At 42.7% G+C, this 18,989-nt stretch overlaps 1 protein-coding gene across 3 annotated transcripts in view; it reads left to right on the top strand.

Moving 5' to 3' along the window:
• RIPK2 (receptor interacting serine/threonine kinase 2) overlaps positions 1-18,989 on the top strand; it is a 77,973-nt gene that overhangs the window by 39,299 nt on the left and 19,685 nt on the right. For all 3 annotated transcript variants that reach the window (XM_077270787.1, XM_077270788.1, XM_077270785.1), the window contains exons 5-8: positions 6,817-6,866; positions 7,807-7,968; positions 8,842-8,921; positions 9,804-9,893. In XM_077270787.1, coding sequence (XP_077126902.1) covers positions 6,817-6,866; positions 7,807-7,968; positions 8,842-8,921; positions 9,804-9,893 — 382 coding nt within the window. The remainder of the gene's footprint in view (positions 1-6,816; positions 6,867-7,806; positions 7,969-8,841; positions 8,922-9,803; positions 9,894-18,989) is intronic.

Here is an 18,989-nt window from a genome sequence, read left to right on the forward strand (position 1 = left end):
GAAGGTATTAGGAGATACAGGCTTTAGTAAAGATACATGAAAAACTGGGTGTACCTTCATAGTCCTAGACAGCTTCAGCCGGCAGGCCACAGAGCTCACAATACCGTTGATCTTGAAAGGGCCAATGAATTTCTGTCCAAGTTTTTGTGAAGAAACATTTAACTTCAGATTCTTAGTTGCTAACCACACGGAATCTCCTACCTTGAACATGGGTGCAGGTTTACGGAATCTATCAGCCGATCTCTTGTAACGTTCTTGAGCTGTGGTCAGGGATTCTTTCAGAACCTCCAGATTTTGCCTCATCGCTGTCAGCCTTTCCTCCACTGCTGGAACCGGAGAACTGGAGACCTAGGTAAGATACACGGGTGATAACCCAGATTGGCAAAGAAAGGTGTATATTTAGTGGAGGCGCTCTGATAATTGTTATATGAAAATTCGGCTAACGGCAGCAACTCCAACCAATTATCCTGGAGATGGCTGACATAGCATCTTAGATATTGTTCCAGCGTCTGGTTGGTCCGCTCAGTCTGACCATTTGTCTGGGGATGGTAAGCGGAAGAGAGACAGACATTAATATTGAGTGCAGAGCAAAACCCCTTCCAGAATCTTGAAGTGAACTGTACTCCACGGTCAGAGATGATCTCATCCGGGACCCCATGCAACCGAAATACATTCTGTATAACCAAGTTCACTGTATCTTTAGCTGAAGGGAGGTCGGTGCACGGAACAAAATGAGCTGCTTTAGTCAGGCGATCAACTACCACCATGATTGTATTCATGCCCCCCGATGTAAGCAGCTCCACAATAAAGTCCATTGATATAGACCAGGCGGGTTGGAACAGGTAATGGTTGTAGAAGACCCGTAGGTGCCACATGAGGAGTCTTGTAACGAGCACATACCTCGCAAGAGAGAACATAGTCCTTGGTATCCTTCAGGCAAGTTGGCCACCAGAAGAATTGGCTCAGGAACTCTTGTGTCTTCTGTACCCCCCTGTGACCAGCCAACTTGGAGTCATGTACCAACTTGAGGATCTGCAGATGGACGACCTCAGGGACGTTGATATGTCCATCTCTGAACCACATGCCACCCTTAAAGACAAGATTAATATCCACAGGTGGGTTGGCCAGAAATACATCACCGTCATAAGCCTCCCTGCACTCCTTCCACAAGTCCTGATCGTGGATATCTCCGATGAAATTGGCATCAGATAGAATAGTCTTGGATGGGGCTCCAGGTACGGAATCCGCAGCATGGATTCGGGATAAAGCATCAGCCTTCCCATTACGAGAACCTGGACGGTACGAGATAACAAAGTTAAATTGATTTAAAAATAAGTTCCAACGAGCCTGACGAGGAGATAGACATCTAGCGGATCTAAGGAACTCTATATTGTGATGGTCAGTTAGCACTATAATCTGTTGTGCAGCTCCTTGCAGATGATGCCTCCATTCTTTGAAAGCCACAATAATAGCCAGTAATTACTTGTCTCCCACGTCGTAATTCTTCTCTGCTGAGGTTAGTCTTCGGGAAAAGAAAGCACAAGGATGTAGCAGACCATTCTCTCCATTTCTTTGGGAGAGAATAGCCCCCAAAGCATTATCAGAAGTGTCCACCTCCACAATGAAAGAAAGTGTTGGATCTGGGTGTATCAACAGTGGTGCTGAGGTGAAACAGATCTTAAGCCAATCAAAAGCTTCTTGAGCCTGTGATGACCACTTAAAGGGCTTTTCCTTCTTTGTCAAGGAAGTAATGGGACGGACAATATCAGAAAAATTTTGAATGAAGCGTCTGTAGAAATTTGCAAAACCAATAAAACGTTGGACCTCCTTAACGTTCTTGGGTACCAGACAGTCAAGGATAGCCTGAATCTTACCAGATTCCATGTTCAGCCGCTGGAGAGAGATGATATAACTTAAGAACTGTATCTCAGAACGATGGAACTCGCATTTCTCCGGCTTAATATACAGATGGTTCTCTTTCAGACGTCTTAAAACAGTTTTGACATGTTCTTCATGTTCTGTAGAGAGTCAGAAAAGATTAGTATATCGTCCAAATAGATCACCACAAACTGGTCCAACAAATCTCTGAAAATGTCATTAGCAAGGTGTTGAAACGTTGCAGGGGCGTTACAAAGCCCGAAGGGCATCACAAGATATTCAAAGTGTCCATACCGGCATCTGAAATCTGTCTTCCACTCATCCCCTGGACGAATACGCACCAAATTATAAGCCCCACGAAGATCCAGTTTAGAGAACACCTTAGCATGATGGACTCATTCCAGTAATTCGGGAATCAGAGGCAAAGGGTAACGGTTTCGTATGGTTACCTTATTGAGTTCCCGATAGTCAACACAGGGTCTCAGGGTCCCATCCTTCTTTTTTACAAAAAATATAGGTGCCCCTGCTGGTGAGGAAGAAGGACGTATGAAGCCTTTGGCCAGATTTTCATCAATATACTCCTTTAAGGCTTGAAGCTCAGGTGCCGCCAACGGGTATACGTTACCAAAAGGAATAGCTGCCCCAGGAAACAGCTCAATGGGACAGTCATAATGCCTGTGTGGAGGAAGCTGATCTGCATTATTCTTGTCACAGATGTCAGAGAACTCTTTATATGCTGAAGGTAAAGTAAATACCTGTACAGGTGGTTCCATAGCTGTGGACTAGGGGACAGCTTCAGTTAACGCTGAGTTGCTCCTTGTTGGGAAGATAATCTCCTTGGTCTCCCTGTTGATAATTTGGTTCTGAGAACGCAACCAAGGAATGCCTAAAATCACAGGAAAATGAGAAGAAATTAGCAAGAAAGAAAGTTGCTCCTAATGATTAGGCTCCAACAAAATTTCAAGGGGTATGGTCTCCTGATCCACAGGCCCAGAGATTAAAGGTGACCCATCCACTGTTTCCATGGTAAGTGAAGAGGCTCTTTGCTGAATTTCAATACCATGTTCCTTGGCAAATGCGATATCCATGAAATTGCCACCTGCACCAGAGTCGATCATAGCTGCACTGGAAATCCACTGTCCTGAACACAGGATCTTAATAGGGAGAGAACAGTGAGCGTTCTTTTCCTTAAGCTCCTTGGGGGGTGAAGTCATAGAAAGTGAATGGAATACAACGTTTAAAGGCAGGCTACATTCAGAGATGTCAGATTCATCATCACAGTTGTCAAATTCTCCTACCGCTGCTAGCACCTTGTTGGCCGCTTGGGACACTTGGGACAGTTGATTAAAAAGTGGTCAGACTGACCGCAGTAGAAATATAGACTTTCACGATGGCGATGCTCCCGGCGCTTATTAATCTTGCGCCTCTGAACGGAATCAATTTGCATGGGCACCTCCTCCACCTCCCGAGAGGTTTTACCTGCAGGCTCTTTGGAAGGAAGGGAAAAGTTAGAAATACAGTTATATGCAGCAAACTTCTCCTGCCTACGCTCAGTAAGGTGAATGTCAATGTGCACACAATGCTGTATAAACGTTTCTAGCTCTTGTGGTGACTCAGAGCAAGCTAATTCATCTTTTACAATACTAGACAGACCCCTCTTAAAAATAGGCAATTATGCATAACTGTCCCAATTGGTATCTACCGCTAATCTCCTGAATTCAGTGGCATACTCAATAACAGAACTTTTAGCCTGGCTTAAAGACAATAAAGCAGATTCAGCGGTTGCACGGCGATTAGGGTCATCAAACATTAATGCCAAGAAATCATCCAAGTAATTTAACCGTGGGTCACGAGACTCAATCATCGGATTTGCCCAGGCGAGCGCTCGTGAGTTCAGCAGCATTATTACACACAATACTTTGGATCTATCAGTAGGAAAATGGTCAGCATGCACATCAAAATATAGCATACATTGATTCACAAAGCCACGAAATTTGTCGCGATCACCATTAAATCTGAATGGGGGCAACTTAGGTGGGCTAGCTGGTGGCGGTTGCCCAGAGGGTAAAGTCGCTTGTGCAGCTATTTGCATGCTTATGTCCTGAAAAGCCCGTACATACTGGGACTCTATGCCAGCAAGTTTGTTTTCCTGGGCTGCCATGCGGGTGCTTAAGTCCTGCAAAGTTTGTCCAAACACTTGTTGATTGTGTTCAAAGCTTCCAAACTTCTTTTGCAGACCTTCCACATCTTTCTGCAGTGATCTAATTATGGAAAACACCTGCTCTAATCTGCTTTCTGCAGTCATTGTTCCAGCAGTCTCCTCTTTTCTGGCTAGAGTATCCTGTAATAATTATAGGGGATAACTCAGGAGACTCTTTGCATGGAACAAGACAACTGCAGGGCACAGTTTTATAAGTGGTAAAGTCTATATTATCACACGGTGATTCAAACAGGTGCAGAGAGAAACTCAGGTCCACAATACTTGGAGTAAATATTAAACGCAGCTTAGCAGTCTATAGTGAACTTCAGAGGAAAATGCAATCACGCAGAAAGTCTATGAAGCACAATTATTCTTGAGGATACTTGACACGAATAAGTCCTTGTTTTAGTCCAAACACAGATAGCTATGCTTATAAGGCAGTTCAAATAATATCTTAGCACAACCAGGGAGGCCTGGGTAATAGTCTCAGGTTTTTGCAGAGCAGCAACAGCTTACATGTCCAGCAAATGCAGATGGAAGTAAACACGAGCAGCAGATGAAGGAGGATTACTGGAAACTGGTGTATGCAGCAGGAACTCAGAGCAGAGTAGCAGGATCACCACACAGGTTCACAGGAGCAGGTATATAGCCAGGGAGTCACCAGGATCAGGAGCTGGATGCAAGGCAGAATACTCTAGCACAGACTGAAGGCTTGGGTGGAGTTTTATAGCAGGAAGACACAGTGCACATGAGACCAAAGACGCCATCTTGGAAAAGGGCAGTAATGCACCAAAGGTAATAAAAATGTTCAGGGTCCTGACAGTCCATCTCATGCTACCACAAATGTGAAAGCACAACCAACATTCAAAAGTGACCAAAACATCAGCCACAAAGCATTGGTATGGAGATGTGGTCTGTGGTCCCCACCTACAGAACCACTCCTTTATTGAGTGTGTCTTGATAATTGCCAATAATTTCCATCTGTTGTCTATTCCATTTGTACAACATAATGTGAAATTGATTGTCAAACAGTGTTGCTTCCTAAGTGGACAGTTTGATTTCACAGAAGTTTTATTTACTTGGAGTTATATTCTCTTGCTTAAGTGTTCCTTTTATTTTTTTGAGCAGTGTATATTAGCTCTACACCACCATCTTTCTTTCTTTCCTATTTATTTGCATACCAGTCTTTTCATCCCACCAACTTGTCCCAAGAACGGAAGTCATTGTCAATAACCATTGCTCTAGCGGGTTGTCCACTTCATTTTATAATGCTGCTATCAATTTAAACCTTGTATATAAGTCTTTTTGTAAGTATATACTACTGCCATTGAGCGGCGCTATCGTTGACTGCTCAGTCTACATCACAGGACCCAGGCTGCAGCTGCCACTGGCATCTGCTAATTAGTGATGAGCGAGTACACTCGTTGCTCGGGTGATCTCCGAGTATTTTGGCGTGCTCGGAGATTTAGTTTTTGTCGCCTCAGCTGCATGATTTGCAGCTGCTGGACAGCCTGAATACCTGTGAGGTATGCCTGTTTGTTAGGGAATCCCCACATATATTCAGGTTGTCCAGCAGCTGCAAATCATGCAGCTGAGGCGACGAAAACTAAATCTCGAGCTCGCCAAAATACTCAGGGAAAACCCGAGCAATGAGTATACTCGCTCATCACTACTGCTAATATCACGTCAAGTTCCAGAATCCTTTGCATCAGCCAGCCATGACCCAGTTGCAGGCACTCTCCTGATTAACTTGGCTGTGGGTGGAGTTTCAGGGTCATGTGATGCAGATTGACCTGTCAGTGATAACATTGCTCAAAGGCACTTAAGGCAGCAGTATGTATTTACAAAAAGATAGCGGCATTATAAAATGTAGTGAAACAACTTCTTTATAGTGGACCTCTCACCAGACTTCACAATATAAATTGCATAGATTATTAAAGAGATCTACTATACCTGAGACTGATTAATTTACTTTGAAAATCCATGTCACAATGGCTGAACAGTTGTGATACCGAGTCCAGCTATATTATGAGAAAGTATGAGTCCAGATATATTCACTCTCTGCCCTGTCAGCTTGTCTGTCAGCTGCAGCTTGTACAGAGCATTGTGAGACTCAGCAGCAATGAGGAGGGACACTGAGAAGCTGAAAATCAGGCTAGGTGGGCAGAGATTGACTTTCATCAAGGATTTTACAGCCAGTCTAACATGGATTATCAAAAAGTAAATACAGCAGCTTCATCAGGTCTAAGAGATTGATTTAATATGTAGTTTGTATTGTGAAATATAGTGACATATCCACTTTTAAGATCAAGGACACTAATAAAATATCTGTAAGAGGCCCCATCCTGCCATTATCATAACACTGTTTTCTCCCTACCTGGCATAGGGACCTTTGGGCACCACTTATAGCTGCTCCCTGTTCGAAACTAATTTTTCCTTAATGAGTTGAATCATCCTACCATGTTCTGCTCCCACCTCTTAGTGCATTATTGTCTGTGAGCGCCTGGTGAGATCTGTCAGAGCGACATAAAGCGATGTCATTTAATTAACAGATACAGAAGGACTTCAAATGGAGAAAAAAAATGGCTGCAATCAAGTTACCTGCCATGTTGTATCTGTCATATAAGTCACGTGTTGTTATGTCTCTAAACATCTGGCCTTAGAAATGTGCAATGCTGTGATGTATTCCAATGTGATGACTAGAAATAACTGAGCGCCACGTCTGCTTTATGTTCTAGCTATGCCATTATTATGTGGGAAGTTCTCTCCAGAAGACAACCGTATGAAGGTAATGACCAAAGAGAACTGCAATCTGTGCTATGTAACACTAATGCTCCGCTACTTTATAGTATTCAGTATGTTCTTAAAGGGTCCGATTCATTAAAGGGAATCTGTCAACGGGTTTTTGCTACCCCATCTGAGAACATTATATAGGGGCAGAGACCTTGATTACAGTAACGTGTGACTTACTGGGCTGCTTGCTGCAGTATTGAAGAAAATCAAAGATCGACCAGTTCTCTAAATGCTGAGATCTCTATAACCAATGCACATAACTGATTAGCAGCCTTCTGTGTACATGTGAATAACCAGAGCAATCCGTAGTGGGGGCAGGGTTGACCTACATGGCAGCGGGTGTACTTTACTAGTCCTTTAGTGATAATCTCCTGCTGATAAAACTGTGATTTTATCAAAACTTTACCAAGCAGCCCAGTAAGTGACACATGACTGGAATCAGGGTTTATGTCTCTACATTATGTTGTTGTCAAATTAGGGGGCAAAAACCTGGTGACAGATTTCCTTGAAAGGCGATATGCAAACTCCCGATTGGAACCAGTTTAGTGGGCGTGGCTGTCTAGTAGGCGTGGCTGTCCCATGGGTGCAACTGTCCCATGGACGCGGCTGCTCTGTGGGCACGGCCTCGCTAAATATACATTATCGGCATTCCTGGCTCAAAAAACGGCAAATCCATGCAGTGCACAATGCATAAGCTGGGGTGTTCAAAAGTCTGCAGTCACACAGAGTGACTCCAGACATTTCATATTACACTGGACAACCCCTTTAAGACTGGTGTTTTGCATCATATATATAGAAATATACACACCATATGATATGTAATAGCTATGGATATTGCTGCATATATTATGGTATTTTTGTTACTGTTGTTCTGTTTTATATGAGTGATGATTATATTATGGGATTGTTAATTCAACTTTGATTTATTTGAACAGGTGCTATAAATCCAATGCAGATAATGTTCAGTGTAGCAAAAGGAAGTAGACCAGACACTACTGAGGAGTATCTACCCTTTGATATTCCCGACAGGGACGTATTTGTGTCATTAATGGAGTCCGGATGGGCCAATGATCCCAATGATAGACCTGCTTTTCTAAGTGAGTAAAATTATCACATGAATGTCTTTTTGGGAGAAGATGTGCTGCTTATATTAACACTTTTAGAGAACATAGAGGAAAAAAAAACATTGAAAAGAAAACAGTTTCTCAAAATCTTTAACAACCATTATACAGTGTGTAAAGGGAATCTGTCAGTGGGATTAACCCTCCTAAGCCATCTACAAGGCATGCAGGTTATAGGAAGCTGAATAAAATGATACCTTGATATCTATGATCTCATATATTATTCCAGAGAAATACATGTTTTTCTTATTATGCAAATGATCTGTTAAGATCTATGGTCAGGACTTAGATCTCCCTGAGAATCTGCCTCCAGAGATTATTGCAAAAATAAGTGGTATTTTCTATGTGTAAAACAAGGGTTTACAAGTTCTCTAGCCCAGAAAGATGTCTTTTAACCAAGATTCAAGAATACTATGAGATCCCCCAGTGAAACTAATGCAGCGCCCACCGCTGCCAACAGCTTGTAGCATGTGGGGGTGTAGAAAGTCACATGTAGCTCTTAGCCACTGGTTAACGGACACTGATGTAAGTATTGATTAAATTATAGGGTGTATACTCGGTAGTCTGCCTACATGATAACCTATTATAAGGACCATAGATCTGCTTTGCACAATCCTAGCTTTTATGTAGGCTGTCATAAAGCGAATTAGCATAATTCGCGGCAAGGTTAAATCAGGACTATTGGCAAATAAGGTAGTGTTGTAGAAGTTAAGAAGATGAGGAAAGACTGGGGTCATTTTTACTTCGACATATGTAATTTCCAGCTACCATTTTATTATTATTTTTGTTATTATTATTATTATTATTATTATTATTAATAATGCTTTTTCTTGTTTGACTTGCTTTCAGAGTGTCTACTGGATCTTGAGCCAGTGATTACAAAATATGATGACATCTCGATGCTGGAGGGGATACTGCAAATAAAAAAAGCAAGTTACCACTGTCTACAGCTAGTTGATGTGATACGCTGACATAGTCCTACACCTCTCCTGCGCCGGCCGTGTGCATTGTCTTTAGTATATGGTTTTTGTCTTGAGGTCCAGAATGGAAGCAGTACTTCAGCCAAAATCATCCTATAAACAAAGTTTGCTAACTTACGGTATTGATGGGGTTGTCACCTCTTCAAGGCTCTGATGTTCCAGCACAGATGTTTTCGGGGTTCCCCCTCCAGTCTTGGTTTACAAGCCGCCAGCAATGATGTTCTGTGCGGACATATGACAGCTGCCGCTGATTAGAGTCCTCAGCCAACAGGTGCCATACTGTATGTTACATGTGACTGCTGAGGCCACAGATCCGCGATAGTGGTTACATGCAACCACAGCACATCATTGCCTGCTGCTTACAAATGACGATGATGGATAGGCTGCAGCATCTGCTCTTGATCAAGAGGGGATCAAAGAACCATGCTTTTTGTTATTTTAAACAGTTTGCAGTTCTTGGAAATAGACTGATGGGGTCTGATCACTGGGACCCCCAATGATCAGTGGAGACTAGTGTTCCTGGTTCCTCTCTGCATAGAATGGTAGTGGGCATGCGTGACCACCGCTCCATTCACTGTCATGTTCACTCTTGCTCCAATGGACCTGTGGAAGGGAATAGAGTGGTGGTCGCACCTGTGCACTACAGCGTCATTCATAATTTTTTCTAGATCATCAAGGTCTCAGCTGATGGATCCAAACTATCATATTGTTCATGTATCACATTGGGTGGGATAACTTCTTTAATATAGAATTTCCTACTTATATTAAATTTCCGATTTCAGTAAATGCAGATTACTATTTTATATCAACATATACTATCTATCTTTACAGTCAAGAAACAATATCTCCTGCAGCTCAACATCAAGACAATCCATGGATGAATATGTACCTCCAGTAATCTTCTCACAGAGCAGTTCTTTGGTAAGTAATAGCATGCATCTTTTTATGATAATGTGTAATGAAATGCAGAGGAGCTGAAAAACACAATGGCGCAATAGTGTCTTATCCGAGTGACAAGGATGCCACGGTACAGGGAATTGCTCACCAGGTTGGGTTGTGAAACCACAACATACACTGCCCTTGATATGGCTGCTGTAGACCCACAAGGTTGTCCATGATACAACAGCAAGGAGAAAAGGGATTTTGTTCTGCGCTGCCAAAAATGCCAATGGGAATTCCAGAGAACAAATCAGGATCCAGGATAAATAAATGCGGTTTATTGTCAATGTGTTTCAAAGTATAACAAACTTCTTCCTCAGGACAAGTCACAATTATATTTGCAAATACCTCCAAATAGAAATGTAATATATTTATTTTGCTTAGCTAGGCTGCTTACCCCGTGTTCAGGGCATTGCAGTAGCTCAAGCATCCATGGCTACACCCACTCATATAGTAACAGTTAGTTAGTTACTGCATTTTTCAGATCATAAAATGTACTTTTTTCCACAAAATTTTTGGGGAAAATGGGCGTGCATCTTATCTGAATGTACCAGGGGTGGGGGCTGCGGCGGAGCAGAGTCTCAAGAGGCCTGGTTGCTGCTGCAGGAAGCTGGCAGCGGCCGGAGCTAGAAGGTGGTGGTGGGTCCCAGGATGCCGGTGGAGTCCGCTTGCTATTGTTTTCAGTGAAGTGGACTCTGGGAAAATGGCCGCCAGAGGCTGCGCATGTGCAGATTGAGATCTCGACAAAATCCGGTAATTGCTAGTGGTCGTAACCATGGATACCTAAGCTACTGCAATGCCCTGCACATGGGGTAAGCGACATGGCGAGTCAGAAGAACTATATTAAATTTTTATTTGGAGGTATTACTAATATAATTATAATTCAACCTACTACATAATGGGATATGATCTTGAAGATGGGAATACCCCTGTAAAGCCCATTTAGAGCAGCTAATAATCAGGGAATGTACATTCCTAAACATTCCCATTCTCGACTAACTGCAAACTCAACAGATCAGCAAACACCCAAAGAATTAGTAAGATGCTTGTCTGGTAGTTGCAATGATTTTTTAAGCAAGCTTAAAATTCATTTGTTATTGGAAGCACACTGTCCAATGTAAACAGACAATGTCCTGCCAATCACGTGATATTGTATGTACAGTGGATAAAATAAGTGTTTGATGCATTGATGATTTAGCAAATTCTCCCACCTACAAAGAATGGAGAGGTCTGTAATTTATAGGTACACTTCAACTATGAGAGACAGAATCCAAAAAAGAAACCAGAAAATCACATTGTATGATTTTTACATAATTAATTTATTAATTTGCATTTTATTGTATAAAATAAGTGTATGATACAATTAGTGTTGAGCGATACCGTCCGATACTTGAAAGTATCGGTATCGGAAAGTATCGGCCGATACCGGCAAAGTATCGGATCTAATCCGATACCGATACCCGATACCAATACAAGTCAATGGGACTCAAGTATCGGACGGTATCCTGTATGGTTCCCAGGGTCTGAAGGAGAGGAAACTCTCCTTCAGGCCCTGGGATCCATATCAATGTGTAAAAGAAAGAATTAAAATAAAAAATAGGGATATACTCACCCTCCGACGCAGCCTGGACTTTACCGCCGTAACCGGGAGCCGTTGTACCTAAGAATGCGCGCTTGAAGGGCCTTAGATGACGTCACGGCGCTCTGATTGGTCCATAGCGGTCTCGTGACCGCTACGCGACCAATCACAAAGCAGTGACGTCACCTAAGGTCTTTCAAGCGCTTGAAATACCTTAAAAGACGTCCGCAGCTTCTGATTGGTCGCGTAGCGGTCGCGTGACCGCTACGCGACCAATCACAAAGCAGTGATGTCACCTAAGGTCTTTCAAGCGCTTGAAATACCTTAGGTGACGTCACTGCTTTGTGATTGGTCGCGTAGCGGTCACGCGACCGCTACGGACCAATCAGAGCGCTGTGACGTCATCTAAGGCCCTTCAAGCACGCATTTTTAGGTACAACGGCTCCCGGTTACGGCGGTAAAGTCCAGGCTGCGTCGGAGAGGTGAGTATATCCCTATTTTTTATTTTAATTCTTTCTTTTATACATTGATATTAATCCCGATACCGATTCCCGATACCACAAAAGTATCGGATCTCGGTATCGGAATTCCGATACCCGCAAGTATCGGCCGATACCCGATACTTGCGGTATCGGAATGCTCAACACTAGATACAATAGAAAAACAGAACTTAATATTTGGTACAGAAACCTTTGTTTGCAATTACAAAGATCAGACGTTTCCTATTGTTCTTGACCAAGTTTGCACACACTGCAGCAGGGATTTTGGCCCACTCAACCATACAGCTCTTCTCCAGATCTTTCCAGTTTCAGGGCTGTCACTGGGCAATATTGAGTTTTAACTCCCTCCAAAGATTTTCTATTGGGTTCAGGACCTGGAGACTGGCTAGGCCACTTCTTAGTTTCCCTGGCTGTGTGTTTAGGGTCACTGTCATGCTGGAAGACCTAGACACAACCCATCTTCAATGCTCTTACTGAGGGAAGAAGGTTGTTGGCTAAAATCTGCAGGACCTGGTGAATTGTAATCCATGATGGCGTAGTGTTATTAGTGGTAATGTTTGAAACTGTGGTTCCAGCTCTCTTCAAGTCAGTTACGAGTACCTCCTGTGTAGTTATGGGCTGATTCCTGGCCTTTCCCAGAATCATCCTTACCCCCACGAGGCAAGATCTTGCATGGAACCCCAAACCGAGGAAGATTGACAGTCATCTTGTGTTTCTTCCATTTTCTTTTAATTGTGCCAACAGTTGTTGCCTTCTCTCCAAGCTACTTGCCTATTGTCCTGTAGCCCATCCCAGACTTGTGCAGGTCTATAATTTTGTCCATGGTGTCCTTAGACAGATCTTTAGTCTTGGCCATGGTGGAAAGGTGGGATTGTGATTGATTGTGTGGACAGGTGTCTTTTATACAGGTAATGAGTGCAGAGTAGGAGGGCTTCTTAAAGAAAAACTGACAGGTCTGTGAGAGCCAGAATTGGTTGGTAGATGATCAAATACTTATTTCATGCAAAAATATGCAATTCAATTATATAAAAATCATACAATGTTATTTTCTGGTTTTTATTTTTAAATTCTGTCTCTCACAGTTGAAGTGTACCTATGATAAAAATTACAGACCTCTTCATTCTTTATAGGTGGGGAAACTTTTAAAATCAACAGTGTATCACATACCATATATGCTCATGTATAAGCCGACCCGAGTATAAGCCGAGGCACCTAATTTTGCCACGAAAAACTGGGAAAACTTATTGACTCGAATATAAGCCGGGTATGCATTGTCCCCTCATTCCTATCCTGTATGCATGGCTCCCCTTCCTTGTCCTTGTATGCATGGCTCCCCATCCCTGTCCTTGTATGCATGGTTCCTATAAAAGAATAAAAAAAATCACATCCTACTTTCCTTCCCTGCGCACCCTCACAGCATCTCGTTCCGGTGCCAGCAGCTCTTCCGGCCGAGCGATCTCATGTCCCTGCTCATTAAGGTAATGAATTTTCACTCCACGCCTATGGGAGTGGAGAAAAGTGAATATTCATTGCCTTAATGAGCGGGGGACACGTGATTGCTCAGCCAGAAGAGCTGCTGGCACTGGAACGATATGCAGTGAGGACGCGCAGGGAAGGTAAGTAGGATGTGTGCTGGAAGCCAGCAGCTGCGGCTGTAACTGTGTGTGCAATAAGACAAATGAATATTCATTGCCAATGCAGTGAATATTCATTTCTCTTTAGCAGCGAGCACAGGCTTTAGCCGCAGCAGCCGGCTCCTGCCTCTGTGACCCACTGCTCCACCACTCCCCCTCCCCTGCCATCTTTCTGGGACAATAACTTGTGTATAAGCTGAGAGGGGTGAAAAAATGTGCTGAAAAACTCGGCTTATATGTGAGTATATATGGTACTTATTTTCCTCCCTGTATGTATGTATATAATCAGACTATGTTCCTGTGCGGTGAGACACAGCCATTACACAGTACACAACAGGGGCACATTTATAAGATTATCTTGGACTAGAAACATTTTTTCTTAGCACATCAATTTGTGGAAATTATTTTTATGCCAAGATCTTTTAATTAAAATGAATTTTGTGGGAAAACTCCTTTATCAGTCTCAATCATGCCTTATAGTGTAAGATCCAGCATTAAAATGTGTTGGTTTTTATTCTGGGATATATTAAATGCTATAGAGAAGCCTGAAAGAAAAATATAAGAAAGAAAGCACCATATCTAAAAAATTGCAAAAACACTAAAAATGGAATATAGAAACTACTCCCCATAAAACACTTTGGACCCAATTCATTATTGTAGTTGTGCGAGGGTTTTTTTTGTCTAGTTTTTGGTTATATTAGCCTATTTTGATTTGTGCCAAATTCTTCTTTTTAACCTTTGACTTTTTGTCTTTTTTTATAAGTTTGCCAATATGGGCATGATTTTTATTTTCCAGATGTTTGCAGCCAATTGATTACTTGTGACTTTTTCAGAAGTTGCAAATAATTTTTGCAAATTTATTCCAGTCCCCCACTAAAGTGATTTTTGTGCTCAAATTTTGCAACATTTTAACTGAACCTTTTGCTTGAAAACGGTGAAAAAAAGACAAAATTAAAGAGATTTTTTTATTTTGTACAAATTTCATGAACCATGTCCTCCTTTTTGAAGAATTTGGCTCAATAAATGTCAATGAATACCAGAAGACGCAAAAGGAAAAGTGACTTTAAAAAAATTTAAATGATAAATCTGATCCTTTTGTATATAAGGTGTTTCCTAATAAACTGTAGATTTTTAAGTAACATCTGGCCGAGTAAAAATACTAAGAAACACATTATAAAGAAAACTGGAACCACCCCAAAACATTCAATGACACCCTTAGGCTGGCGTCACACCTAAGGTATAAAAATACGGTCCGTTTTTTACCGCCGAGATACGCAGAAATGTTCATGAACAGTGAACTGTATGTCATCCGTATTCAATGCACGGATGCGATTTTTTCTCCAAAAAGTATCCGTGTGTCATCCGTATGACTTCCGTATGATGAGATTTTCTCGCCAGCTTGCAAAATGGACATATAATGGATCCATGGGCTCAAATATTGGTGAAAACATACTGTATATATATATATATATATATATATATATATATATATATATATATATATATATATATATATATATATATGTCAGTGAGACACATATATACTGTATATATATATTTATATTTCACACAGAGCTGGATAGCATAAAAGCCGGTAAATCAATTGTCGGCTTTTGCTAAATCCTTACCGAACCCGACAGGATATGAGACATGGTTTACATACAGTAAACCATTGCATATCCGTTCTATTTTTAAATATCCCTCACTAATAATGTGAGCAGTGTGTGATTGCAAAATTTGGGATCTGTAGGGGTTAAACTAAAGGATTAATTCACGGAAAAAACTGGTGTGGGCTCCCGCGCAATTTTCTCCACCAGAGAGGGAAAGCCAGTGACTGAGGGCATATATTAATAGCCTAGAGAGGGACCATAGTTATTGGCCCCCCCGTGGCTAAAAACATCTGCCCCCAGCCACCCCAGAAAAGGCGCATCTGTAAGATGCGCCTATTCTGGCACTTAGCCTTTCTCTTCCCACTGCCCTGTGGCATTGGTGTGACGCCCCAGGGTCCTGGTTGTCACAGTGGCATTGCTTTTCTCAAGGGGAGAGTGATGTCACACTTGGAAGCGATGAAGGATTCCTTTTATCAGGTAATCACAAAGCACTCAACATGTTCACACTCCAGGCCAGAAGGGGGAGCTCTGATCAAGTTTATGGGTGGCTCCCCTATATATAAATTCTGGTCTGGAGGGAAAGTTAAACAGTTAGTGCCAGACAGCAGACTGGAGCAGTCTGAGGCAGAAGGACGTGTGAGGGGCTGTGCAGCCAGAGGTGCTGCAGCTCCTGGATAGTGATATACTGAAGGAAAGAACAGCATTTAGTGACCATGCAGGAGAGTGAAGCACAGTAGACTGACACCTGGGGAGGACAGCTGCGATTGGGCTACCTCCCTGCAGAGCGCAGATTCCCAGTATCCGGAAAACCAAGATTGTGTCGGACTCAAGGAGGCACAGCAGAAACCGGCAGGACAGCTGGATTACACATCACCTGTCTGCCCTAATACCCAGGAGGCACAGTGGCACATAGAGCCCGGGTCATGATAGAGACCCTGTAAAAAGGCTCGAGCCACCTGTCATATGGGTTTGTGTCCCACTTTTATGGAGGACAGAGAGAACTGTGAGGACCTTGCCAGAAGCCATAGGCAGTAAGGAACTACAAAACCACTGCGCTTTGAGGAAGGCTTTTAACTCCACCTGGTAAAGGGGACTCTGAATTCGCTTCCAAGCCGGCCGGACCCACCCTGCCTGTACCTGCGATCTGGTGCCCTGGACTGCGGTTGCCTGTAGCCTTTAGGCAACCAAGTAAAGAGACTGAAAACCTGTGTCCTCCATTCTTTACTGCACCACTCACCATCCTCATCTTTACACCGGGAGCCCTGGGGAACCACTTCCCACTACACCTGTGGGAAGTTGTACCATCCTAGCTGCCATAATATCACGTTGGTCCCCACTGACCGAATACGACAGGTGGCGTCATGAACACAAACTTTATTAAAAACCCCTTTAACCCTTTCACGACATGCGCCGTACTATTACAGCGCATGTCGTGTCTCCCCCTTTGATGTGGGCTCCGGCGGTGAGCCCACATCAAAGTCGCGACATGTCAGCTGTTTTGTACAGCTGACATGTGCGCGCAATAGCGGCGGGTGAAATCGCTATTCACCCGCCGCTATTAACCTGTTAAATGCCGCTGTCAAATGCAGACAGCGGCATTTAACCGGCGCTTCCGGCCGGGCGGCCGGAAATGACGTCATCGCCGACCCCTGTCACATGATCGGGGGTCGGCGATGCATTAGGATGGTAACCATAGAGGTCCTTGAGACCTCTATGGTTACTGATGCTGGCCTGCTGTGAGCGCCCCCCTGTGGTCGGCGCTCACAGCACACCTGCATTTCTGCTACATAGCAGCGAACATCAGATCGCTGCTATGTAGCAGAGCCGATCACGTGGTGCCAGCTTCTAGCCTCCCATGGAGGCTATTGAAGCATGGTAAAAGTTAAAAATAAAAATGTTTTTAAAAATATGAAAAAAAAATAAAAATATGAAAGTTTCGCCCCATCCAAAATAAAACAATAAAAAAAAAAATCAAATCTATACATATTTGGTATCACCGAGTTCAGAATCGCCCGATCTATCAATAAAAAAAAAAGCATTAACCTGATCGCTAAACAGCGTAGCAAGAAAAAAATTTGAAACGCCAGAATTATGTTTTTTTGGACGCTGCGACATTGCATTAAAATGCAATAACGGGCGATCAAAAGAACATATCTGCACAAATGTAGTATCATTAAAAACGTCAGTTTGGCACGCAAAAAATAAGCCCTCACACGACCCCAGATCACGAAAAATGGAGACGCTATGGGTATCAGAAAATGGCGCTTTTTTTTTTTTTAGCAAAGTTTTGAATTTTTTTTCACCACTTAGATAAAAAATAACCTAGACATGTTTGGTGTCTATGAACTCGTAATGACCTGGAAAATCATAATATCAGGTCAGTTTTAGCATTTAGTGAACCTAGCAAAAAAGCCAAACAAAAAACCAGTGTGGGATTGCACTTTTTTTGCAATTTCACCACACTTGGAATTTTTTTCCCATTTGCTAGTACAAGACATGGTAAAACCAATGATGTCTTTCAAAAGTACATCTCGTCCCGCAAAAAACAAGCCCTCACATGACCATATTGATGGACAAATAAAAAAGTTATGGCTCTGGGAAGGAGGGGAGCGAAAAACGACAACACAAAAACGAAAAAGGGCCGCGGCATGAAGGGGTTAAGGACATTCCCTTTAACATGGGAGCCCAGGGCCACGGACAGGGTCGCCACCACCATGACATCCCCCTGTGAGTACCGGACCCGGTACCGAGTACCCCACGGCCCTGGCGGGCAATTCATTGGCATATGGGGTAATAAGGGGTTAATGTCACCTTGCTATTGTAAGGTGACATTAAGCCTGGTTAATAATGGAGAGGTGTCAATAAGACACCTATCCATTATTAAGCCACTAGTCTGAAAGGGTTTAAAAAACACACATTAAGAATAAAGTATTTTAAGGAAATAAACAAAAACACAGGTTTTATTATCTTTATTGTACGCTCAATCCAACTGAAGACCCTCGTTCTCCTGTAAAAAATTCCAAAATAAAAAAGCAACAATATCCGATACCTGTCCACCATACAGTCAAGTCCCACGCTGTAAATCCATCTCAAGGGGTTAAATACAGTTACAACTGGGAGCGCTGCTAAATGCGTCCGCTCCTGGCTGTTAAAGACTAGAGAATGAATAAAATGCAGGGAATGGAGCTTTGGTGACTAGCAGTGCCGTCAGCGAAGCTGCGCCTTCTGGTGGCATGAACTCTGTAGCGTGTGAAAGTTTCTGAATATTTTCCCACGCTACAGAGTTCATATGAGTGCATGCCACCTATACTATGTGTGGACATTTATTCTTTCTATTCTATCCTAACCTGTCAGTGTGATTTTACTGTACACCGCACTGAATTGCCGGCTTTTCTATAGAACACCGGTGATTATTTCTCACAAGTCACACTGATGGTCCGTGTGGTGTGTGAGTTTTTCTCGCACCCATAGACTTGCATTGGCGTATTTCGGGCATAATACGGTGACAATCGCAGCATGCTGCGATTTCACTCGCTTGTATAATACGGCCGAGAAAACAACGGATGATAGGAGCTGCCCCATAGATTAACATTGGTCCAAGTGCTATGCGATTTTTTATGGCATAGCATCGGTCAGAATTACGCTCTAGTACTCTTGTCTGACCCCGGCCTTAAAAGGACTGCACTATTTCGGGACTCCAAACAAATAAAAGAGTCATCCATACTACAGAGCAATGAACACAAAGAAAACCACAA

Source organism: Ranitomeya variabilis, chromosome 6 (assembly GCF_051348905.1).
Source record: "Ranitomeya variabilis isolate aRanVar5 chromosome 6, aRanVar5.hap1, whole genome shotgun sequence".
Classification (NCBI taxonomy): Eukaryota; Metazoa; Chordata; class Amphibia; order Anura; family Dendrobatidae; genus Ranitomeya; species Ranitomeya variabilis.